General features: G+C 41.1%; 1 protein-coding gene across 2 annotated transcripts in view; it reads left to right on the top strand.

The window, feature by feature from the left end:
* Positions 1-26943, top strand: part of AIG1 (androgen induced 1) — a 78570-nt gene that overhangs the window by 6046 nt on the left and 45581 nt on the right. For both annotated transcript variants that reach the window (XM_028723572.2, XM_077925936.1), the window contains exons 2-3: positions 13575-13730; positions 19880-19981. In XM_028723572.2, coding sequence (XP_028579405.1) covers positions 13575-13730; positions 19880-19981 — 258 coding nt within the window. The remainder of the gene's footprint in view (positions 1-13574; positions 13731-19879; positions 19982-26943) is intronic.

Here is a 26943-nt window from a genome sequence, read left to right as displayed (position 1 = left end):
GGCCCACAGGATGTAATGCAAAAGGACTCACAAACCCTCCTTCCTAACTACTACCAGGGTTGCTAAAGTGACACTTTCCACACACTGGGAGGAAACAAGCTTCTGTGCAAGTATATCAGTTGTGCCTAAGCCTGGTTGCTGAGACTCCAGTCCTTTGCTTTTTTGCAGCATGAATAGTTCAGGTCCCTTAGTTTTAGAAAACTGTAGATATGAACGACGCATATTTTGATTCTAAACTCTTCTCACGCATCGGGTTTGCATTGCTCATCAAAAACCAGTCCTACATTATTTGGCTTCATACTTCCATCCACAGCAGCACAGTTTAAAATTTTTTGACCATGGTATTTTGATTTCATCTGCAAAAGGGATTTACTAATTTTAACAACTCTTCTGGAAATTGTCTTTGAAAAGGAGTTGGTTGGTTTTGGCCAATTGCCTCGTCCAGCGTGGCAGGGGCATACTGTGTGTCTGCATGACTTGAGCAAACCTGGAAACACTTTGTTCCTCAGCATTATTTCCATCAAATTGCAAGTGGTATCTGCTTCCTAAAATGAATTAGACCGCCCAGATGCTGCTTGAAAATATGCTGCTGTTGAAGTGTCTGGAAATTGGCTTTCTCTGAGTTTTCCTAGTCTCAGTTTTAAACAAATCACCAGAATGCAGAATTTTGTTCAAGAGTTCTCAATGAACATTTTTAGATTGAAGGGTTTTTTACAGGGTGAATATAATGTAGTACTTGAATTAATTTTGTTTCCAGATAACTTATTGATCGTTTACCTTTGCACTGAAGCAAGACACAGAATATCTAGTTTGGTAACTCCCATAATCATTGGCTGAATTGCTGTGCTATCACAGAGTGTCTTAATATTCCAAGTGTTGTAGGATGCTGGTGTTAACAACAGAATGTAAAATTTAAAAATCCTGTACAATAACTTTCGCTCAGAATATGGAAGGCTGTATCTTTGTTTCCCGGAGTCCTGCGTTGTTACTCACTATATACTGTCTAGACAGTATCTGTCTAGTGGCAGCTCACCTCTGTATGCTTATATTTATTCCTGTCCTGTTGCCTACAGCAGTGTTTCCCAACCGGTGTTCCGCGGCACACTACTGTGCCGTGAGACATCGGGTGGTGTGCCGTGGGAGGGAGGCGGGCGAGAGGCGGCGGCGGCGAGGATCCGGCGGGGGTGGGGGGAGCGGGGGCCGTCGTGCGCAACCGAACTCACTTGGCGCGCTGCCGGCTTGTCCTCCTTCAACCCGGGTCGGGCCAGGCCTGCTCACGTCCCCGGATCCCCTAGCAGCAGCCGCACGCTCTCCAAAAGCGCAACGCTGCGCGCAACCGCTCGGCCAGCTGGTGCTCTGCGACTCCGCCCTTTCCCCTCCCAGCGCCGGAGGGTTCGCGCGACCGCAGCTGTTCCCTTTCGCAGCGCGCGGGAAACAATTCCAGGCCGATTGCCTTGTGCCGAAAAGCACCGCCTCTCCTTCCAGCTCAGGCCCGGGCCGCCGGCTCCCCGAATGACGTCACGGGGGCGGGGCTTTAATGGTGGTGTGCCGCGAGATTTTTTTCCGGTAAACAGGTGTGCCGTTGCCCAAAAACGTTTGGGAAACACTGGCCTACAGGCCTGTTAAGCATAGCAGTCTTTGTCCCTTTCCGTGGTATGTGAGATGGTCTGGTTGCTTGGCATGCAAATGTATCTGAGATAAGACTGGAGAGTGATGTCATCCAGAACATAATGCCTCTCATCAGCAGTGGGAAGCAGTGCTGCTTCATTTCCTATGGAGAAATGGTGTTTAGGGATGGGATGGCTCTTTTTCAGATGAAAGGTGTCAGATTACCCAACACTGACCATTAACTTCAGCTTTGAGATCATACTTCTAGCTTCATTGGCAAATTGTTGTTTGGTAGAGAAAGCCTATCTGACTTAAAGAACATGGGATTTAATTATAGAAAATACTCCACTTTCATGATTTTCATGTTAACGAACACTTTCTATCACTAATATATTAGTGAAGTTGTTCATTTGGTCAAATATTCAACTAAACATTACTATTATAACCACTCTATGGATTACAGTATTGGCAGGCTAACCCATTTTCATGACAATCCTATTCATGACCTTCTTCAGACAAGTGCCCCCTCATCTTACGAAAGAAATTTCTGAAAGCTCTTGTTGTTAATTAAAATAATACTTTTCTCTTAGGGTTGCATATAACAAACTTTCTGTTTGTTTATTTACTGCTTAAAATGTAGCTGCAGTCTTGGTTGATACCATATCCTGGCTTGCAAAAAATAGAATAGTGGGATATTAAATACAGTACGTTCTTTTCATCTTCTTCTTTTTCCCTAATAGATTATATTAAAGCCTTAAAAAAGGTATACAAAATATCAAATACCCAGTATCTTTTTATAATTCCAAGGATAAAAGATTAATCTAAATAAAAACCTAAACCAAAAAATGGAAAAGAAAAAGAGAGAGAGGAAGGTGGAGGAAGGGAAAAGAAAAAAAGAACTTCCAATTCTTCTTCTATATATATAAATTGTTCAAAACATTCCAATTATTCCACTTTCTATAAACCAATGTTTTCTCCAATCCTCAAACCCAGGTATCACAAGTTCTTTTCCTTTTTCACACAAAAAGTCCATAAGGGGTTTCTAATCTTTAGTAAATATCAACAATGATTTTTCTCTAATTAAACACATCAACTCTGTTATCTTGGCTAAATCCAATAATTTTTGCAACCATTCTTCCATGGTAGGTAATGATGATTCCCCCCCCCCCCAAATTTTTTTGTGCATGTAAAAGTCTTGCCGCTGTGATCATAGATTGAAATTCTTTTTTCAGCTTCCTAAAGCAGCAACGACCAGGCATATTTGAATAGGCTGCGTCTTTCTGTTGGCTGCAAGGGAGTCAGGTAGTTGATGCACCCAGATGGAACCTTTGAAATATGTATGATAGTGGCAGCTGTGTGGGGGAAGGGTGGTTTGAAGTGTCCTGAAGAGGAGGGTCATTTATTGTGTAAGTGTCCTTTTACATAGTTATAAAGCTGAACAGAGAGAATTAGGGAGCACTCAGTTTCTAGCCTTTACTTACTTGATAAGATCCTTGAATGGATGCCTCTCCCACCTACTCACTTCTTTTGGCAGTGCTATGCAAATTTGTCACGAGACCTCGTTGTGTGGTAGAGAACCCCTTTCAGTTCCATCCTTCCTTGCTGTGATAGGGCTTTAAAAGAGTGTTGCCAAAATCTGGGACTGGAAGCAGACAAGCCCACTTCTTCCTGATTTCTCCATCTATCCTCCCTTCTTGTTATTTGGGTTGTCTGTTGCAGCAGAAGGTGAGGAGAGAGGAAGATGGCTGAGAGGCAAAAAACAGTTTAACATTGGGGTTGCAGTATTCCCTGCCTACACAGAGGCATTGAGCCTAGCCCTCTTGAATGATTCCTCGTGACCAAGTCAGAGACTTGCTGAAGCAGCTGCAGGTGGAGAGGATACTCACGGACGCTTTTGGAGTAAAAAACCCACCACTGACTCCCCCTATGGCCTGCACTCACCCTGACGCTTAAAGTTTAGACCAGGGCCAGAGACCCCAATTCCAGAGCAGCAATAGTGAGGCAGGCCCATTCAACCCGACTGGACTGATAAGCCAAGTTCATCTCTGCTGGGGGTAAGCATGGTTGCCCTGGAAAGAAGAGGCCAGAGTAAGTAGAATGCCACCCATAGTTTTGTGGTGCCTAGGAGCCTGTGTCTGTTGTCTGGAGGTTTAGAATCTAGCAGAGGGTCTAGATGGCTTAGCCTTTAGTATAGGACAGGGGTCTGCAACCCGCGGCTCCAGAGCCGCATGTGGCTCTTTTACACCTTACTCCAGAGCTGCATGTGGCTCTTTGCCGTGGCTCTGGGGCTGATACTAGCGAGGGGAGGAGGTGCATTGTGCGCCCCGACACTCCCCACTGTGGCGGGCACTGTACTGGCTGTGACGTCGCATGGGGGTGGTGCGTGCGTTAGTCACGCACCGTCCCGACACCTTCCCGCCCACGCGCCCGCCCGCTACATTGTAAGGGGGATGTACGCTGGTCACTGTTTTGAAGGGAAGTGAAGAACAAACACACACAAAAAAGGTAACTTGTTAATTTAACGTTTATTTCTATGAGGAGGAGTAATTCTGAGGGGTCAAACAAAGAAATAACAAAAAAAAGTGACAAAAAAGTTATTTTTATAATGACGAATTTTGCGGCTCCCAGTTTTTTTTTCTTTGGAAACGGGTCCAAGTGGCTCTTTTTGTCTTAAAGGTTGCAGACCCCTGGTATAGGAGATCCTGTATACATTTCATTACTTGTTTTGTAATTCATTTCTCCCCATAGTTGGTGGAGTAACGGAGGCTGTGCACAGGCCTCGGGACAATCCTAAAGTCAGGTGTGTGGAATGTTGACTTTTCTTTCCAGAGTCCCCAAGTGCCCTTAGAACAGTTTGTATCTGGCAGGATGGGGTGTAAATGTAGGGAAAGCCATATGCAAGCAATAACCCTAATGGTAAACATTGTTTTCCTAGGCTGTTCGAAGTCATCTGCTTCATTCTTTCTTTAGGTACAAACACAAGAGAGAGCAATAGTGATGTTTGTAGTTAGCCTGCTTCTGGTAAAAGCCAATGTTTTAAATTGTCTTTATAGCATCTTCTCCATAGGACACTATGTCAAGAGGGCCCGAGCTACTTGCTACCATCTATTTCTTGAACTCTACCTAATTAAATAAATATATCAAAGTTTTACTTCCCGGAGGCATGTAAAGAATTGATCAAAGACTGTGAGCTATCAAGAGCAAATTTTAAAAGCGTTTGTTTCTTTGCTGTGCAAGAACAACATCTCTAGAGCACTTCAAAGAGAATATGTTGCTGGAAATGGTGTTCGAAAAAATTACTGTCTTAATTAGTGGTAAACAGTCAGAGCAAAACGATACTTTTTAGAGGTATAATAGTGTTTATTCATCATAGCCCAAAGTACTTTGAGGATTTTCAGATAATTTATTGTTCTCCAAGTTCTTCAGAATAATAAGAGTTTGAAAATTTGGCTTCCTCTTGGTTTCTGAAGTTGCTTTGATCCTGTATCTCAGACATCAAAGTGCTCTCTCTCCAGCTCTGTTGCTAGCTGGTTTCTTCGTTTTTCCACTTGGGGCTTGCTTAAGTTTATGTTATTTATTTACTTTGGGTAGTACAAACGTGGCTGCATTGTTTTAGTAATATCTTATATGTGTATTTAGAGCTGGAAGCGGATGATCTAATGTTTGAGTCACGTAGTGAGGGAGAAGTACAGAAAGAAATGGAGCCTGCAAGCTGGGGTGAGGGGATGGGACATGAACAAATGGAATACCTGGGGGGGAGAGAGATTATTAAAGGAAGCATTCCAGAAAGGCCATTGAAGTGAGGAAGAGAACATGGAGCAGTTGCTGGCACTGATGGTGACTGAGAGGGAGGGGAATCCCATGCCTTCACCTACTGGCCAACTTTTGCTAGAATGCAGCTGTGCCATGATCCATACCAGCCACATGTTTGAACGTAGTTTGTGTACTAGAATGCAGATAGGTGCTCTTTTGCAGTCACTGAACTCTTGACAGTTTTATGTTTCATTACCAAAATGAGGGAAATTCTAGAAAGCCATCTTCATTTTTAAGGGCACAATTACATCTTGATCCTGTGCAGAGTTAGGCACACCTAAGCCCTTTTAGGTGTGTTTTGGTGCACTTAACATTGTTAAGCCCTTTTAGGTGTGTTTTGGTGCACTTAACATTGTGTAGGACTAGGCTGTAAGAGTAGCATGCTACTAAAAGGAGCCATGGGGCACACACCATGCATACCCATTTTTATTTTGTCAGAAGTGTGTAAATGCCGTTGCCCTCAGTTTTTCTTCTAGCAGGAAAGCAGGCTATGCGTGTGCATTCTCACTCACTTTCTCTTCCTGTTCTTTAAAAAGCCTGGCTTAGATATTCCATTGTTTAATTCTCTGGAAATCTGAACTCATAGTATAACCCATGGATGGTGGTTGTCAATCTATCCTATCTTTTTCTTTCCAGGATATCCTGGAAAGTGTGTTTTGCCCCCCACCCACCTCATGCCGGTAACCTTTCTGTAATGGTGTTTGTATCTTCATCTAGTTATCTGAAACTATTTGCAGGCACCTGAGTGGGGAACATTCTGCTCTTGGTATGCTATGTTCTGTGTGTTGGTCTTAAGGGCAGGGGGTAGGCTTTTGGTAGTGCTTCAAAGCAGGCAGGTGAACTAGCTTGCTTTCATTACTTTCCAATTCTGTACCAGCATTCATGTGTTCAAATCCCAAGAACTCTTCATAGCATGGAGAAACCATTTGGAATGCAATGACAATATCCCTTTGATTGCTACTCCTACCTATAAAGTGCAGCCACATTATGCTATCTCACACCCATGAGAACCTTTACTAGCCTTAATTCATGACATTTTAAAGCTCTCCTAAAATGTCATCAGAAATAGTTTTTAGTCTTTATTTTAAAATCACAAATACAGTGGTACCTCGGGTTAAGAACTTAATTCGCTCTGGAGGCCCGTTCTTAACCTGAAACTGCTCTTAACCTGAGGTGCCACTTTAGCTAATGGGGCCTCCCGCTGCCGTGGCGCCGCCGCCACACGATTTCTGTTCTCATCCTGAGGTACTTCCGGGTTAGCGGAGTTTTTAACCTGAAGTGTCTGTAACCTGAGGTGTCTGTAACCCAAGGTACTACTGTACAACAGATTAAAGCTGGGCAACAGTCCTCACAGGAAATGTTTTAATTTCACCTTATTTAAACAAGTATTATAAGAAGCCATTTTGTTTTGGATTAAGTGTGCGATCTACTCTGCATGTTAGAGGAAGTTCACATATACAACTTCTCTGCTATGTATTAGGGGAAAGATTTCACTAAGCTTAATCTTAAAGTTTACCCCCTCCCTCCAACTGAGCAAGCAATTTATTCATAAAAAGTTGGGGGCTTTCCTCCCACTGGAAACCTTATCCTTAAGCCCAGTTTAGTACAGACAGCTGCAATGTATGTCTCTTCCCCCCTACTTAACTAGCAGTCCCAAATGTTACCTAGTCTGTTACATGGCCTTTCCCACTGTTTGTTGATTCTTGGCATGCTTCCCAGGATATATCACTGATCACATTTGTAGCATTGCGTGTAATATTAATATTTAAGTAAAAATAATGGCGTAGCCTGCAATGCTGAGTAGGAGCCAAACAAAACTGAGCTTTAGAAAAGAAAATGTAAAAGATGTAATCTAATAAAAAAAAGTATTCCATATAAACATATTTGCTGAATGGATGATATAGATTTAATGAAATTATCCTGCCTTGTAAACAGGATATGGAAAGCAATAAAGACAGATTTTGTATGTACAGCTAAACTGAAGGGAGGAAGGAGGGGAATAGCAATTATTAGAAAATGACTTTGGCTAGAGGTTTTCTGTTTTTTAAAAATATATATATTAAAAATGCTGTTCCTTTAAACATGTACCTATGAAGGCCATGTTCACATGTGACAATAAGCCAAGAATGTTGGTTTAATAAACTATAATGTGAACATAGTCTGATCACTTCCATTTCACTCCTTCCTTGACATGAGCGGATAAACAAACCAGGATGTGTCATATCCAGACCTGAGAAATTGCTGGTCCTCCCTTGTGCAAACAGAAGTGTAGTCCATAGGGCCCCCTTGGTGCATCCATCCTGCTACAAGCAAGTTTATTTAAATAGTTAAATAACTCGTGGAATAAATCACCAGTGATATCTTTGTTCAGAGTGATGACCTGATGAGAAAGCCTAAGTTCCTCTGTTTGCAAAGGTTTTGGCGTCGTGGAGGCATTCCCATAATGCCAAAGCCCTAAGTGCTTTCTGAAGCATCATATTAAGTAAAGTATTGTGAGTTGTATTCAGCAAGCCTTTATTCAGAATAGACCCATTGAAATTTATGACCATGACTAACTTAGGCCCATTAATTCCAGTGTCTCTACTCTGTGTAAAAGTTAGTTGACTACAAACTTATGTCAATATGAATTCACCATAGCCTTCCCCTAAGACGCCAGTTTCAGTGCCCAACTGGCCTGACCAGAACTAATGGGCCAAGTTATGTGAAGTGCTGCTGGGATGACTGTCACCACACAGTTCCCCCTGGGTTCAGTTGCAGTGTCTCTCTTCCAGCCAGGCCAATACATGGGCCTGGCAACTGAAAGCTTGGTGGATAAGGCCCTCAACTCCTTCTTACTGCATTCTCAAGTTTTTGACTGTCTGTGGTGACCAAACAGCAGCCTGGTTGGAAATGCTAGGCATAGACACTCAAGGCTATGTTGGGTATGAAACAAAAAGTTGCCAAAAAACACACATTTAAAAACAAGCTGGAAGGACTGTCTTCCTCAGTTGCTCCCTTTGTTCCAAATTTCAATAAATGTTAACTTTGGTTTAGTAGTTTCCTCCCTACTTCTTGAATTATGGTCATAGTTAATGTCAGTGATAGATGATGGGGTGGGGCAGCGGTGCTCATCTAATCTCCAGTCACCCATGTTTGCTGCTGTATACTGAGATGGAGATGGGGAGAAGCAAGAGGACAGCAAGGCTGGCACAGTGCAAACACATTGGCGGAGCCAGTCTAGCACATGCTCTGCCAGCATCAACACCAGTTCACTCCTCACCCTCTCTGTCCTGGGATGTAGCAGGGATGTGGACAGCTGGAGGTCAGGTGAGCACCTCCACCCCACTGATTAATGTGCATGGTGGGAAACATTGCTTGCTGGGGACTAGAACAACCCATTGGTGACCTGAAGCAAATGAGAAGGGAAAGAAGCTTTCACCTGACATAGATATATAAACATTGAACAGCTTAGTGTCAGAACCATGTCGTAGTCCCTCGTGATTTATCTGAACTTAATACACTGGATTCTATAGGATTAGGTGACTGTTGTCCATTTAATGCCAGTCTAAACTTTATAAGCAGCGGGATGGAAATAAACCTGCTGAGGAACTAACTGGTTTGATCTCAAGGACTGTGGCCCAGTCAATCACACTTCCAGTAGTAAAAGAGATAAGTCGTCTGACTTAATGTTTCCTTATTTGATAGTATCATCAACCACATTTTCTGCTTAAGCTTAATGTGTGTTCACCTCACTACACCATGCCAGAGGATTGACAAATGACTACAAGAAGTACACAGAGGTGACAGGAAAAGTCATAACAGATAATCTGGGGAAATAAATCATATTCTGCCTGCTTCAAAGGAAAAACACACTTGTGGATCTGGCAGACTTGCAAGGTGAAGGTTATGTGACCTGGCAGGTTTTCAAGCAATTTGTTTTGCATGCTGAAAGATCTAAATGCTTTTGCTACCATTTCCAGCTGCTGCCTTTTTGAGTTGATAGTATATCCTTCCATTCAAATCATCCTTCTGGGAGAAATGTTTCTGGGTATTAATGATCTCCAGAATGCCTAAAGATCTGGATCAGGTAGCTATATACCATCATGGTTGTTTAATTATAGTCATCCATCTATATCTATTAATTAAAAGGGTCTGCTCTGACTATAACGTTGAGGAATTCACCTGAATCTTTGTTTGTTTTACACACATTCAACCCCATTTTATGATTATATTATGAGGAATATAAATTGTGCGGTTAATGTGTGTAACCACCAGCCATTGTGCACATTCACCAGGCCTTGTAGAGAATGTGCACATAATCCTTCTATGAAGAGGGAATTGTGCATATTTCCCTGTCTTGTCTACCTCAGAGCCATATTTCTGCAAACCTAAGAGGAAGACATCTGATTGTTCAAGGGTCAGTTTTCCCTAACCTGGTACCCTCCAGAAGTAGTTGGACTCCCATCAGTACCAGCCAGAATGGACAATGATCAAGAATGACAGAAGTTGTAGTCCAAACTATCTGGAGGGCACCAGATTGGGGGAAGCTTGATAGTCATTTCAAACAAACTTTAGCAAGTAAAAGGTGTGATAGAAAAATTATGTTGTTGCTATTGTTGCTGTTATCCATAGCAACATCAGTATTTAATTTTATTACATATTCACCACATTACTGTACCTTATTCACCGTAAGGTTGCAGGGTGGGTTACAACAATTTTGAAGACAGTATTAAAAACAGTTTGAGACAGGCACAAGAATAGGGTGGGTCCTATAGATGTCAAAGGCCAGGGCAAAGAGATGCACCTTCAGCATACTATGGGAACAGCATGATGAAGATGCCAGTCACGGTTCCATGGGGAGGGAATTCCACAACCTAGGAACTCCACAAAGAATGCCCTCTTCCAGGTCACACACACACCCTATGAGTCTATAGGGTGGAGAAACTAGCAAGGAGGACCCCCTTTGCAGATCCTTACACTTCAACAGGCTCTATAGGGAAGGAGGCTGTCTTTCAGATATTTGGGCAGTCTTCACATTTGTAATTATGCCTATGCTACTTCATGCAGCTGTCTATAGGACTGAAGTATGCATCCACTGACACCCTAGAGGTGTCTTCCATGTTGTTCTTATGGCTTTCTTAACCCACATGTGAGGAAGTGATTTGGAAATGGCTGGTGATTCGTAGTCTTAAGGACATGTGACGCTGTGATGTTTGACAAAGATTCCCCCCAAAATGGCTCATCAGATGTGTCTCTTATAATTGTGTCTCACTATTGAAATGCTACAGGGATACATATCTCCATCCATGTCCTGTCCACTTTGCTGCATGCATTTGGGGACATAAGTAGTGAAGTGGCCAACATACTCAGCTTAGCTCAATGGAGGCATGAGTGGCTGGCTCCCCTCTGTGACCTTGTTATAACACCACTGCTGATGGAGACAGGCTTAGTTTATGATTGATTAGGAAATGTACAACTTATATCCCCTTAGAGAATGGGTGTGTGATTTTCTTTGAAGCTGTTATTTGAAACAGTTCTTTTCTTATAGCTTGGGGGGGTCTCAGTTACAAAAATAAAAAGCCCATTAGGTCATATCTCCAAATGTTGCCAATGCAGTATTGTCCCCCAACACACATTATGGAATGTCTTGTCTCACTTAACATTAAAAGGGATGTCAAGATGCTTTCCACCATTGCCTTCGGGAGACGGTTCTATGTTGTCATTGATTTCATAGCTAATAAGTATTTCCTTGGGATATGCCTACATTTTCTTATTCCCATATCCATGAGTTTGTGTTTAGCAATAATTCAAATTAGAAACAAATTTGTGTTCTAAAGTATCTTACCTATTCATCTTCATGAGGGTTTCTGTGGTCTGTTCTATGCAGAAAAGTGATTGTTGGCTTTCAGAAGTGCACAAGATTTTACATCTTAGTAGACTTGCTTCTGAGAAGACATAGTTAGGATTGTGCCATAAGTCCTATTTGGTTCAGTGGAATCTACTCCTAGGAAAGGAGGCCTAGGACTGGTGCCTTTGATTCCTGTTCACAGGTGGAGAGAATGTAGGCAGCCATTTAGTGTGAGGCTTAATCAATTAATAGTTTTTAGTAATGTAGCTATCCTTGATTATTCCTAGAAAAGTATTGGTCTCTTAACGTGGTCACATCTTTGAGATGGTCTTCATCATCATTGCAGCAAGGTGTTGTTTATTTTAGGGTTTTCCTGCAAATTGTGTTGCTGTCCTTCACATTGCTCTGCTTCTGAAGGCCAGTGGTCAGGCACAGGAATATAATTCTAAGCAGGTAGTACTGGAAAGAATCAGTTTGAAAGCCAGCTTGCATGCAGAAGAAATGCTGCATTACAGCTTGCTGTAATACATTTAATAATAGCAGTAATATTATATCTATCTATATCTATATCATCTATATCTATATCTATCTATCTATCTATCTCTATCTATCTATCTATCTATCTATCTATCTATCTATCTATCTATCTATCTATATAAAATTGTCCAGTAGCACCTTAGAAACCAACTAAGTTTGTTCTTGGTATAAGCTTTCATGTGCATGCAAACTTCTTCAGATACACAGAAAATATTTTTATTATTTATACCCCATCCCTCTGCCTGGGTTTCCCCAGCCACTCTAGGCAGTTTACAGTACATAGTAAAAAGGTAAAGGTACCCCTGCCTGTACGGGCCAGTCTTGACAGACTCTAGGGTTGTGCGCCCATCTCACTTAAGAGGCCGGGGGCCAGCGCTGTCCGGAGACACTTCCGGGTCACGTGGCCAGCGTGACGAAGCAGCATCTGGCGAGACAGCGCAGCACACGGAAACGCCGTTTACCTTCCCGCCAGTAAGCGGTCCCTATTTATCTACTTGCACCCGGGGGTGCTTTCGAACTGCTAGGTTGGCAGGCGCTGGGACCGAGCAACGGGAGCGCACCCCGCCGCGGGGATTCGAACCACCGACCTTTTGATCGGCAAGCCCTAGGCGCTGAGGCTTTTACCCACAGCGCCACCCGCGTCCCTACAGTACATAGTAAAACATAGTAAAACGTTAAACATTTAAAACTTCCCGATACAGGGCTGCTTTCAACCATTTTTAGACAAGAACACATGTTTATATGATTGGGGACCTGCTAGCTCAATTACTGGGTTAGATTACAGGAAGCATAGGATTTCATTTCTGCAGATAAAAATGGGCAACCTGTTGGAAGCTGGATCCATGTCCATCCTATATTGGAAAGCCAGTCAAGAAAATCTGGCAATACAATTGTTAGCATTATTAGTACCTCACATCAGTTGGCTGTAAATCTCTAATATTCCAGACCCTCACCAGGATGAGATTACTGTCTTGTCTTCAGCCCACACATTTTGGGAAAAGCAGCCCAAAAACTTTTATGTCCTAAGCATGTTAGCAGATTCTTTGAATTCTTGCTGAATTCTGATCAGGCTATCAAAGGCTCAACATCATAATATAATCTAGGATAAAGTGTTAATCATAACAAATTATGTGGGACAGACTTGAGCAGCGCCATTTCTTAAGTGTTTCAGGTGTTGACAGGGAAGGGTGACGATAACTGCCACCCATTCTCTTTTATTCAAATTTCATCTGGCTATGAATAGGGTTGAGGAGCTGGGAAACACTTGGGACTTTGAAGTAGCGACTTTTATAGAGGTTTGGTGACACGAGACCAACAGAGTCCTACCAGGTCTTATAATGCTGCTAACTGGCTCATTCTGAAGAATTTAGCACTGGTGGTGCTCTAGACCACAAGCCCTGACACCCTTGAGACCTTTTGCAAACAGGATAGTCATGTTCATCTACCAGCCCTGATTCTGTCTTGAATTCTCTCACTCACCCCTTTTAACTGTCTGCATCACGTTCTAAAATTCCTTTGTGATGGCCTCTTTTCTGTTTCCTCATTTCCATGTTAGTGGTTTTTCTGATGTGCCTGATTACTGCCACACACCCTTTCCTTGTGGCTTTCTTTCTGCTTGGCTTCCTATGTGAGAAGATTCCTCACACAAGGGTAACCTCTGGTATTTTCGATGTATATCTTAGAAAATGGCTTAACAAAATCACTACTGTGAAAACAACTGCATTGGTCTTATTTACAGCAGAGATGGTGTATATTGGCACTCTAATATATCTTTAATGTTTTAATGCAGGTTATTCAAGCGGTCTTTTTCGGGATCTGCGTATTGACAGACCTTTCCAGCCTCCTTACTAAAGGAAATGACAGCCAAGAACAAGAAAGACAACTAAGAAAACTCATTTCCCTCCGTGATTGGATGATGGCTGTCTTAGCTTTCCCTATTGGAGTTGTAAGTACCATGCAAAGTAATTAACTTCCAGTTTGAGACATGTAGCCCCCACATAGCTCATAGTATACAGTCGACTAGCAACTTGCACACATTTAACTTGCACAAAGTCTCATGTGGACTCTAGGAGGCTCCTGCGAGATCTTGTGGGAGCCTCCCAGAGCCCAGTAAACAACGCAGAGAGCTTAAAGGTTGCTCCACCTTGCATGGGGGACAAGGCCCACTTGGTGCACTGGCTGGGGGGATTCCTGGGTTGTTCTGACTATACACAATTTCGTCTTTCTCTCTGTGTTGTTTATTCTTTATAGCCTATTAAACATCCCTCGAAGGACCACTTTGTGTAGCTCGCAAAAACAACAGTTAAAAACAAGAAAATCAACCACAGGTTTGAACACACGCGCATCACAGAAAGCACAGTTTTTTCAAAGGTATCCACACATAAAGCATTTTGTCATGTTTTAGAAATACCAAGAAATGCCTCATAGAGGTCAGTAATCACCCTGTAGGAGCAGGCACAGATAGAGATGCTGGCAGAGTTCTCCCCGACCAGTTTCGGAGAAGAACTTCATGAGTTTATAAAACCTGCCTCAAAAGGTGAGCCCCAAAGCCCCAAACTCCCGGATTAATCAAACCTCCCACCACCCATATCTCTGTCCTGTCTGGATTGAGTTTTGGTACATTCACTCTCATCTAGTTAATCACCCATGCTAGACATTAATTCCAAGTTTTTTCTACTTCTCACTGTGGTGAAAAGAAGAAATAGAGCCAAGAGCTATTTGCACTCTGATGGCATTAATCTTAAATCTTTGGACAGCTTCTCCCAGCAGTTCCATGAGGGTGTTAAACAGTGACGCTGGATGGAGAAGATAGAATCTTGGAGCACTCTGTAGGACTGCCCTCATTCCAACAATTCCTCATCTTCTTAAGCAAGGACAGAACCTATACATTTCTCTGTTATTTCTATTCTTAATTCATACAGCAGTAATGTGTAAAGCAGAAAATTCCACAATTTATTAAATTCAAATACTGTGTGCAATAATGGCTTCTGTATTACTGTATTGCTATTTTTAGAAGCCCTAAGTGTGCCAGTGTGTAGTAAAGAATGGAAAGCATCATTTAGTTGTTTCTAATATGTTTTTCGCCCTTTAACCTATTTTCAGTTTCTACTATTATATTTCAGTTAGTTTTTCTTTTACTCATAGCAGTACAGCATCATAACAGATGATGTTAAAAATAAGGTAAAACAGAAATGTAAGGGGGAAAACAACCCAGTGCATTGGGTAATCAAACTTGCACTCTTATACATGATCACTGAAACTATAGCAGTCTAAATAAGAGAGAGGCTCTCCCAAAGAGTAGGAAAAGGTCCAGAAAATGGCAACTAAAATGATCAGTGGAATGGAGCAACTCCCCTATGAGGAAAGGTAGCAGCATTTGAGCTTAGAGTAAGAGGTGATACGATAGAAGTTTATAAAATTATACATGGCACGGGAAAAGTGGATAGAGAAAAGTTTTTCTCCTCGTTAACACTAGAACTCAAGCTGAATGCTGAAAGATTCAGGAGAGATAAAAGAAAGTACTTGAAGCAACACATGGGTATGGTTCTTACTCCCACGGGAGGCAATGATGGCCACTAACTTGGATGGCTTTCAAAGAGGATTAGACAGATTTGTGGAGTCATGGTGGTGTAGCTATGCTCTGGCTCCATGGAGGCAGGAGTGCTTCTGAATACCAGTGTCTGGAGATTGCAGGAGGGCAGAGTGCTCTTGTGCTTAGGTCCTTGCTTGCAGGTTTCTCGCAGGCATCTGGTCGGCCACTGTGAGAACAGGATGCCGGATGGGCCATTCCACATGACTGTTATTATGTTCTTTAAAACAACAACACTGAATTCTGTTCTTTCTAATGAAGCTATTTTAAAAGATCAACATTTATAGAATGACAAACTGCAGCTACATCTTGTTCAACCACCTTTGCACTAATGTGTGTTGTTGTTATTAAGAAGAACCCTTCCCTCTTTTTGAATCACTAGTTTGTTTCCTGATTTCAAATTCTTAGTCAGATGACACCTTGTCATGTTGCTTTCTGAAGCTTTAAAGTAGAATAGGGAAATGGAAATATTTCTTCACCATGGAAGAGGGACATTGTTTTGTTCGTATTATTCATCACGTTGCCCATGCTGCTGGGAAGCAAGACTGGATATTACAAGCTAGCTGGTTCTAGCTATACAAATCATTCACAAGTTTTGTTTAGAAGCTGAAGGAACTGAAGGCCCTGGCTGTAGAACTATTTAACTTTATTGCAACTTTGCCTGATTGCTGGATGTATTTGCAGGAGATGCAGAAACTCACAGGAGATGTAGAAAATCACATTTTAATTTTGCATGACTTGACAGTAATGTCACAACCTCATGCATTATGCACGTTCACAAGGCAGCATTTCCACGCATTGGGCATGATTATGTAAGCCTTTGTCTCACAATGAAGAGCTTTGCTACATCCTGCAAATAAAGCCATGGAATCTAATTGGTGCCACTGATGAAAAACAGTATTCCGCATTTATTTTATTTCTAATAAAGACATGCTCTTACAATGCAGTTTACAATATAAATGTTTAAACTAAAGAACTGAACAAACACATAATAAAAGCAGCACCAGATAAAATCATATATAGAGGGCCAGCAATGAAATCAATAGAAAATTTGGTGGGATTAAGAAAAAACGTTTTCGGGACTGCTTAAAGGCTGCACAAGAGGCAGCCAAGCAGGGTTCTCATGAAACACATATTCTCTGTTTTGTCTTTTTTTCTGTGTTCAACAATTGATTGGATACATGTGTCAGGCACTGTTTTATGATTCTGATTAGCTTCAGAGTTACTGCACTAATTAGTTCTCAAAACATTATCAGCTATTTTCTGGACTGGTTTCACAGGATTTTTAGAGGAGCATGATGGTTTGAAGGGGTGTTCTAATTTTCTAAGAGATTTGAATTGTAAAATCCAATCTGATCTCTCTGAAATATGGAGTAGAGGATCCAAAGGCTCAAACAAACAAACAAACAAACAAATAAATGCCCTTCACCCAAAGGTCAGAGGCTGGTTTACAACATAAAAATACAAAATAAGAACACAAAATGCATAATAAAACAAAAACTCATTTAAAAGGCCACAAAATGTTAATTAGCCAAAGGCCTGGTTAGAGAGAAACCTACCCATTGTTGTATGCACATTTGTAAAGAAAATAAAATTGATTCGTATGATAGCTACATGCCTGTATTTTCTGGAGTGGAAACTGACTAAGATTAGAATTGTTCTTTTATGCATCCTTTTCGTACCCCAGGCATACCTGTGTTTTGGACTTTCGTTAAACAAATCTGGCCACCTGGAACACCAGATGGTTGCAGCCAGTTTTGCTGAACCATTTCCACCCATAGGCTGACTTTGGTTAGGAGACAGATGGAACTTCCTATCTTCTGCTCTCTTTTTTTTTCACTTTTACCTAACTGGCAAAGTATAAGTTTTCGTTGCTTCACAAGATACTTCATGTGCTCGCCAACTCTGTTGGACTCACTCAGTTATGATTCAGCTCAACTCACTTTAATTCATTAATATCAGGCCTGTTTTTGTTTCTTTAATGTAGCCCTGAAAGTTCATTTCATGATGCATATGTTTCATATGCCAGTTGTGTTTCACAAGGTCACCCTAACCCCTTGCAGTACAATACGTTGTCTTAGAAAAATGGGGGATTTGTATCATTTTCTCCGTTGTCCTGCCTTTCAAGTCAGTTGCATGTCAACTGCATCAGGGGGGGGGGGAGGGATGTGTGCCAACCCCAGTATTGGCACAAGAAAGGGAGCTACTTCTTGCAGAGCATTTTTACTTGCAGTGCCTTGCATGTGGTCCATCATAACTTATTTTTCCTGGCACAAATCTTAAGTTAGCTTGAGCAGGCATCAGTACTCATCCTAACAGATGGACAAATATATTTGAAGCTAGGGCGCTATGCATTGAGAGAGCAGCTTTCTAGTATAGCAGTGAGAGAACAGCTCCCAAATTCTTGTATGGCTAAGAGAAGATCTGTTTTCCTAAGCAAAAGTTCCATTTTCGGGTGAATGAAAAAGTCACAACAGATGTTCACGTCAAAAACTCAGGCAAATGAACCTCCATTGTAGGCTATTTAGTTCATATTCACAACACTTGCAACACTTATTCCTTCTAAACTATGACAGCAATTCTCTGTGCATTTGAAATTTAGGAAATATGGGAACACAATAAACTTATTTATTTATTTATTTATGTGCGGCTCTATCACAGCAGTGTATCAAAGCGGTTTACAACAGTAAAAATAACATAAAGCCATACAATAAAAGCATAACACAGAGCTTTCCAAACTTTTCATGTTGGTGACACCCTTTTTAGACATGCATCATTTCATGAAACTGTAATTCAGTTTTACCAGCAAACCGGAGGTTAAACTAGCCCCTTTCCAGCCTTAGGAAGAGTGTGGAGAGCATTTACACAACATACCTACACACTACAGCCAACACACTAACATGTAGTGACACACAGTTTGGAAAGCTCGGGCATAACAAGTTTAAAACAACAAAGTTAAAAACAAAGATCAGTAATCAGATGTGTAAAGGTAAAGGACACCTGGACGGTTAAGTCCAGTCAAAGGCAACTATGGACTTGCGGCTATCATCTCGCTTTCAGGCCAAGGGAGCCTGACAGCTTTCTGGGTCATGTGGCCAGCATGACTAAGCTGCTTCTGGCGAACCAGAACAGTGCACGGAAACGGCATTTATCTTCCCACTGGAGTGGTACCTATTTATCTACTTGCACTGGCATTCTTTCGAACTGCTAGGTTGGCAGGAGCTGGGCAGAGCAACGGAAGCTCACCCCGTTGCGGGGATTCGAACCATTGACCTTCTGATCAGCAAGCCCAAGAGGCTCAGTGGTTTAGACTGCAGCAGCACCCGCGTTGTATTCCGCAGGAGTGAGCCAATGACACTAAAGGCTCAGTTTCTGATTGTTGTCAAATGAGCCTCACCAACTTGGGGAAACGATCAGAGACACTGCTGCAGATGATCTCAGTGATCAAGCTGGGATATAAGGGTTCAGGTGATCCCTGAGGTACTCTGGACCTAAGTTGTTCAGGGCTTTGTAGATTAATACAAGAACCTTGAACCTTGGCTCAGAGTAGATGGGCAGCCAGTGCAGATGTTTTCACAATGGCGTCACATGTTCTCAACCTGAAGCTCCCGTCAGCAATCCACATAATTTCTCTTAAACATTCAGATTATCCATGTCCTTGTGAACTGGCCTGTGATCTTTAAATGAAGGGCAATATAGAAATTTAATAAACAATAATAATTCATTGTTTCTTGCTCAATAAAGCCAGCTGGCACGCATTTGACTTTAGCAAAATGGAACATATTTCCATTGACATGACTTGATTACAGTTCTCGCTGTGTCCATAAATGATGGGCAGGGTATTTGAGTTCTTCTTGTTTTGAATCAGGACAATACTTACTAGCTCCCTCTACTTCGAAATGAACTCCTTTGCATGCGTCACCATTACTGACTTCACAAAAATTGTGTGTGATTGTTACTAGCTCAGAGGCTTGTATATCAAAATATGTGTTTTATAACCTAAATATAAAAAGTAGGACAGAAGATGTACATGCTTTTGGAATATGAAATGACCAAATTGTTGGATGACAAATCAAGAACTTAATGCTTTTTTAAATTAAAGAGTAGTTAAAAAAGAAATCTTGCCTAAAGTTTCACTTATTTAAAAAATGTGGAAATTTTGAAGGGGAAGAAAAAAAATTCCCATGTTTTAATATTATGCTTATTTCCAGAGTTTCTATGTAATGTCTCAGGATAGCATGTGTGGATAGACTGCTTTATGTGGCAAAATTCACTTCTGACCACAAGACTGCTATCTGGAGAATAGGCAGAGAGATTATCCCCAATGACAGAGCATTGGGCTATGCCAGATATATACTGTGCATTTAAATCAATTAAAAGAACAACAGCAGTATTTATTTTTACACCATTAAAAGGAAGTGTTAAATGTTAATACAGTACTTTGCCTTTCTTTAACAAAGAGCAAACATTTTCTTTCTTTCTTTCTGTTTCCCTCCTTGCTCCAGTTTGTCGTAACAATGTTTTGGAGCATCTACATCTATGACAGAGAACTAGTTTACCCAAAGCTCCTTGATAATTTTATACCGCCGTGGCTGAATCATGGAATGGTGAGTAGAATGACCAGAACACTTTCCTTGCTTTTAAAGAACATTGTTAATTGGTTTATTTCATTGTTGAGATCATATATGCTGAAATGTACATGATGAAAAATACTCAAAGATGTTTATAGAGAGGATTTTTTAAAAAAGAAAGAAAGAAAAGGTTTTCTTTAACAGCTGGAGGATCAACCCTCATCTAATTTAAACTTAACTGTACAAGTTCTTGTGCTGTGTATATAACACAATATTAATAAGGTATCTTTTTTACCAAAGATTTGAGTGGTGTTCATGTAGAAGATAAGTACCGTATGTTGAGAGGTGGCTCTAAGCTGCATGTTTACCCTGCCCCTTGACCAATCAGTTCTATAAAATGCACAGGAAGCTTACACACATGGAGCAGATGCCCATTTTGCTGAAATTAATAACTGCAATTGTGGGGACAGGAGGAGAAGTGTGACTTTGTGTGCAGGGCTAAGTGTGTGACCCAGGGTATTTTTCAACACTATTGCGCTATATTCTGAGGAACAGGTGCTATCTTCTAGTTGTCTGTAGTCAAAGAATATTAGAACACATGGTAGATAAAATTTAAAATACGGCTTTTGCTGTGTTATGCTTTCATACAAACAAATACTTCTATACAGAGAAGTGCCCACCCCTGACAGTCTCTCCCTGGTGGCCCCCTGAGTCACCCAAAAAGCGCTCCTAGTTTTCAGTGATTATCTCTTTCCCCACAGCCCATCTCATGCAGGAAGATGTCCCAACCAACGGAAGAGGTGTTTTGGAGGGATTGGGGGCTGCCAGTGGGAGATGGGGATGGGAAAATCACCTTCTACTGACCTCTCCCACCCGAAATGCTCTAGATTGGGGTCCCCAACCCTTTGGACCTTGGGAACACAACTGGAAATCACAGACACTGCAAAATACCTAGTTTTCTGACGGAAAACTGGTGATGCTCATAAGCTCCACCCCAACCTCCCAAAACTGGAAAAACATATCTACATGCTCCCTCCACATAAAACACAGGCAAACAAAGCAGTATACCCTCCACAAAAAAGCAGCCAAAGGGAAAGGAGGAAAAAACTGTCTCAATTAAAAAAGAATTGGGGAGGGGCACTAATGTGCCTGGCACACTTGATGTCACATCACATCGTTCGTACACACTTCTTGAAGTGTAGGTTGGCATGTTGTTTTATTTCCAACTCCTAACATTGCAGCAGGCCTCATTAAAAGCCCTTTTAAAAAACAAATGGTTAGGTCCTGTCAGTTTCTGTTTATCCAAGTGTTCCTATGACTATAGAAACATTTGGCTGTTGGGGGTTTTCACCACTTCACTGCCTAATGGCTTCTGATGCGTTAGCTATCTCATTATCTTCATTGATAATTCTAATTCAGTCTGATGCTTTGTCTATCATAGCATCACATCTGGGATGAGATGATGAAGGCTTTTTTTCTTTTCTTTTCTTTGTAATAGAGAGAAATCTCTTATTTTTAGCATGGGGCCATATTAACACTTTACAGAGGAACAGAGCCATCATTTTGGCATAAGCTTTTGAGGTAAAAACACAGATGAAAAATAAGGGAATAATGTTACCTGTAAATTAGCTGACTTGCTGTGTTCAATAACAGCTAGGGTGATTGTTCTGAGCACTTTAGGGACTGACCTTAATAGGTTCAGGTAGTTCACAATAAACCATTTTTAGGAATCATTCAAAAATGAGTACGATAGCTTGAGGATTTAATTTCTACTGTCACTAGTAACAGATTTACCTTAACCTTACAACAACTCTGTAAAGAAGAACAGCATTAAGTACATTACAGATAAGCAACCAAAGCTACGAGATAGTATCTTCCCTACGACTATAGTACAAGCCCTAACCAAGTCTTTTCAGAAGTAAGTCCTGTCAAATTCAATGGGTCTTACTGCCAGTAAGTGGAGTTAGCAGTAGTGGTTGGTGGCATGGGGTAGGCAGATTGGCTTTGCCACTGCATCCTCACCACACTGAACTCCCTCTTCCTCTCGGTAACTGGCAGTCATGGGAAACTAGGGGGTTAGCATCGAGGGCTTCCTAACTTGCAGCTGAGTGCCTTGGCTACTATGTTACAGTAATTCTACCAATTGAATAGGATTTATGCCATGGATGCCACTGAAAATTTTCCTCTCTCTGCCTTCAATGCAACTTTCTGGCCTGAGGGGCATGAACCCAACAGTCATCTTTACTGTTTATACTCATGTGGCTCAACTGTTGACATACCATCCACCCATCCATTAATCTTGAAACTCAAGTCCTTGGTTTGTATAATTCTGCCATCTTCATGCTTATTTGCAATTCATCAGTTATTTGTTATCCTTGCTTTAATTACAGATCAAAAACAGAGGAATGTTTCCAAGGAAAGAGCTAAGGAGGGTGATAGTATTAAAGAACAAAATGGCTGGGAGGAACAGGCCGAGTTTCCTTAATGGTTTTCTGAATATTTGTCCTTTTAAAATACGTGAATTTCTTGGTTAATTTAAAACAAATGCAGGTTTAGAGTGCTGTGTTGGCTGAGCTCCAAGAAGCTTTCAAGCTTATGTGCTGGTCCTAAACAGTTTACTTAGAAACAAATCCAGCCGATTTCAACATAACCCATTTTCGGGATGTAACCTTACGACCAAACCCCATCACCACCTGCAGCTCCACAAGTTTGTTTCTAAAATCCCATAGTTAAAAGTATATGTACATATTGCTCTTGCTGCTTTGGCATAGGCTACTGGATCAGCTTCCAAAGCATCTAGCACAGAATCAGGTTCTTGGTCATATTTGTCCCTGTGTTTGAAAAACCAACTAATTTTAAATAAATTTTATCTTCAGAACATGTGATCAGAATTAATGGAATTCATTTTGTAGATTCCCCAGCCCCACCCACCACAGCATGTTGCTATGTTGTTTGAGCTATAAATTAGGTTAATAAAACAAACAAACATAGTAATCGCAGGGCAGTTTCCAACACAGGATATTATATCTGGGACTTTGACAGTTAAATGACATGTGCTAAGTAAGAATCTGCCACAGTCGTACTAAAATTTCTGCTTTAATTTTCTGATACTGCATATTAAGGGGAAATAATAACAGTGATATAGAAAAGGTAGATAAATAACACTCTGTACACACAGAGAGATGTTGTTGTTGTTTAGTTGTTTAGTCGTGTCCGACTCTTCGTGACCCCATGGACCAGAGCACGCCAGGCACTTCTGTCTTCCACTGCCTCCCGCAGTTTGGTCAAACTCATGCTGGTAGCTTCGAGAACACTATTCAACCATTTCGTCCTCTGTCGTCCCCTTCTCCTTGTGCCCTCCATCTTTCCCAACATCAGGGTCTTTTCCAGGGAGTCTTCTCTTCTCATGAGGTGGCCAAAGTATTGGAGCCTTAGCTTCAGGATCTGTCCTTCCAGTGAGCACTCAGGGCTGATTTCTTTAAGAAAAACAGAGAGATAGGTATGCGTGTATATAAAGACACACAGTATATAGGGGTTAAATGATAATGTGCTTTTATCTTGTATTTTTATGCTGTGAACTACCTGAGATCTACAGATGAAGGACAGTATACAAATTTAATTAAAAAAATAATAATAGCAATGTGGCCATTTCTGATTTACATTCTGGCTTATCATAGCTTATATACAGCAGTGCACTTTTGAAGGTCCGTATTGAAGTGGTCAAGAAGAGATGAGTGTATATTACTTCACACTTACTTACATTGAGTTGTATTTCCCATTTACCCAGTTTGCATAGATACCTGTTGATACTTCTAAGAGGTTAGATAGATCACACGTATGTCTGCAGAACCCATGCTGCCTCTACTTCACCAATACTTGTTTTTCTAAATGCTTTTAAATTCTATCTTTACTAATGCTTTCCATCAGTTTTCCCAGAACAGATGTTAAGCTAACCTACCTATAATTTCCTGGATCCCTTTTATTTAAAAACAAACAAACTGGTGTTACATTGGCCACTTTCCAGTCCTCTGATGGCTACTGATCTTAGGGACAAGTTACATATTTTGGGTAGAAGATCAACAATTTCAAATTTGAGTTCTTTGATGACTCTTAGATGGATGCCATTTGAACCTGGTGGTTTGCCCATTTGTCAGTAAGGCAAAAGAGTTAGACTCTTGTTACCACTATTTTCCTTAGTTCCTCAGACTCCTTTCCTGAAATAGTTAAGGCACAGGGATGTACCCTACATCCTCCACTGTGAAGACAGATGCAAATAAATCATTAGGCTTCTATGCAGTTTCCTTATCCTCCTTTAGCACACCAGTTCCTTGTCAACTACCCTTTGCACATGTAGCAAATAGCATAGCGTTACCTTCAGATTCCTTCCTTGGTAAGCATTCAGATCAATTTACAAAGTTTTTTTTTACTAAAAAAAGTAATGTTCTCCATTGCACATTGAATCCTGCTTAGTAAGCTAAAACCTGCCTATTTACAATTAACAAATGTGGCAAATATGACTTAATCAGACCACAATATGTATTTATATATTAGCATTTCATGGTAGCTCATTTATTTGTTTAATTTGCTTCCATAGCAACTGGATTCCTTCACTTGCTTTTAGAATATTCTTGGTGGTAGTGTTAAGGTTGGGGTTTTTTTAAAAAAAAACAACAACACACCAAACAATGATCTATGATCAACTTGGTTTAAGTTTGGCAGGCAACATTTCCTTCAATTGAAGACATATGCAAAAGCTTTGTGGACTTACTGTCCAGTGTCCCTTGCTAAAAAAGCCTTCTGTCTGTAACAGAGTACAAAAAGAAAGAAAATCATGTATGGGTAATAATGAAATCAACTTAGGTTTTTGTAGGTTAGCAGCAAATCTTTCTTTCTACTTAAGGAAACGAGCATCATTTCTGCAAAAAGTATTGCATTCAAATAATAAAGACTGTTGAGATATTGCTATAGTGCTGATGTGGTTGTTGGCATCCATCTGTCTCAATAGAAGAGTGTGCCTTCAGGGGTGAACTCAAACTGTTGGAGAGTTGCTACTGTGGCTGTAGAGACCGATATAGGAGCTACATGTTTTGTTGCAACTGGGGCAGATGTAGGTGTCTGGTTGTGCTGGTGTAGGTGCACCATGGCGTTTCTTCTTTTTGCGCTCCTCCCAGCAGTCATTCCTCCTTTGGTCACTGCTGTGGATAGATGACCTGACTGATTGTCTCCAGGCGTTGCGGTCGTCTGCAAGGGATTCCCACAGGGCAAGTTTAATGTTGCCTGCCTTCATGTTATGTTTGCAGACATCTTTGTAACACAGAGCTTGCCTGCCAACTGGCCTGATGCATGATGCCAGCTCCCCGTAGAGCATGTCCTTGGGGATCCTGCCATCTTCCATTCTGTGGACATGACCAAGCCAGCATAGACCTCACTGAGACAGGAATGTGAACATGCTGGAAATGTGGGCTTGGGAGAGCACATCTTTGTTGAGACTCTGTCCTGCCATGTGCTCATGGTAGATGTTTGAAAGTGACAATGGGCTGTCTTCAGAGGTCAGGCAGAATGAAATTGTGAACATGTTCTCTTACCTTCTATACCTCCTGGCTTACTGAGTAGATCCATGCACATGGCAAGTCATTCCTTGGTAAATTCACTCAACTCTTGTATGCCTCAACTGGGAGGCAAAGAGTGCAAGTGGCCACAGCACCTTGCAGATGCCTACTTTTCATAAGACTTACTTCCACAACTTCTTCAAACATTAAATAATGCTGTTATCCTGGTGTGATCTTTATCTTTCCTTCTTTCTTGAAACAACTTGCTCCCATGAAGTAGACTACAATGAATGGTGCCAGGTGCTAATGTTTGCTTCATTTGCAGTTGGGTAGGTGTGGGCAATTATTTTCATGAATTGGGATGTTCACTATGACAATTGGTTGAAAACCAAGGCCTCAGAAGATTGCTTGCTCTACAAGATTGGAGGAACTACTGACTGGGTGGTTCATGGCATACCAATGCTAAAGTCTTAATACAAATGTGGGATACTGCATTGTACTCTTAGCATATATTTCTTGTGAAACTAATAAGTAAAAAAGGGAAATGGTGGCAATATGAGCCCTCCCTTATGTAGCATAGACTAAGATATGTATTGCATTGGTACCTGAACTTCCTGCAGAAATGTTTGTGAGTTTGTGCTCTCTTGAAGTTCTCTTGAAATTTGCTTTGAGTCCAGATCTACTATATCTTATCCAAACACATTTTTTGTGGTATCTTTTGAATTATTATGAGGTATTTACATGAGAGAGATGAGAGTATGTATAGCTATAATACTTTTGAGAAAAAGTACATAATGTAGGATTCGTTGTTGAAATTTATTCCAGGAAGAAAACTGGACTTCCTCAATCACAATGTTGGTCTTTTTTCTTGGTGATACTCAGAAATACGAATCAGGTTAGACAATAACTTTCACTTGAGGAGGGGGGAAAGCACTCATGGCAGGAGAGCAGACTGATAAAGCCTCAGCTATAAGTGGCTTCATTGTAAATTGAGCTATTCAAAAGTGTGTCTCAACATGATAAAAATTATCAGGCATCTTGGACACAAGCTTGTGCTGCTTTGGTACTTGTTTTTATAGAGTACTGGAGTTCTGGGGAAGTTCTGGCACCAAAGATCTACAACCTATGTGGCTGTTATGGCATCTTGGTAGAAGGAAAAGCATTTAAAACTAAGAAACGTGTCTTTGTATAGCAGAAGCAAGGCAGAAAACAACTGTGCTAACTTCATTAAGTGTCTTTTGTAATATATGAAATCTAGTCAATTTCAGGAAAATATAAAACAAGAGGAAACAACATACTGAAAGGAGGAGGTGACAATAGCAGTAGACTGGCAAGCTTTAATTTTATTTATTAAATTTATATCCTGCCCTTCCTCCCAAAGGAGCCCAGGTTGGCACGTATATGTGCTTTACGTTACTGGGTAGAAAGCTTACAAAGGAACAGAGAAAT

The sequence above is a fragment of the Podarcis muralis genome, chromosome 3 (genome assembly GCF_964188315.1).
Source record: "Podarcis muralis chromosome 3, rPodMur119.hap1.1, whole genome shotgun sequence".
In the NCBI taxonomy this organism is placed as follows: domain Eukaryota; kingdom Metazoa; phylum Chordata; class Lepidosauria; order Squamata; family Lacertidae; genus Podarcis; species Podarcis muralis.
This window is presented reverse-complemented; position numbering and strand designations above follow the sequence as displayed.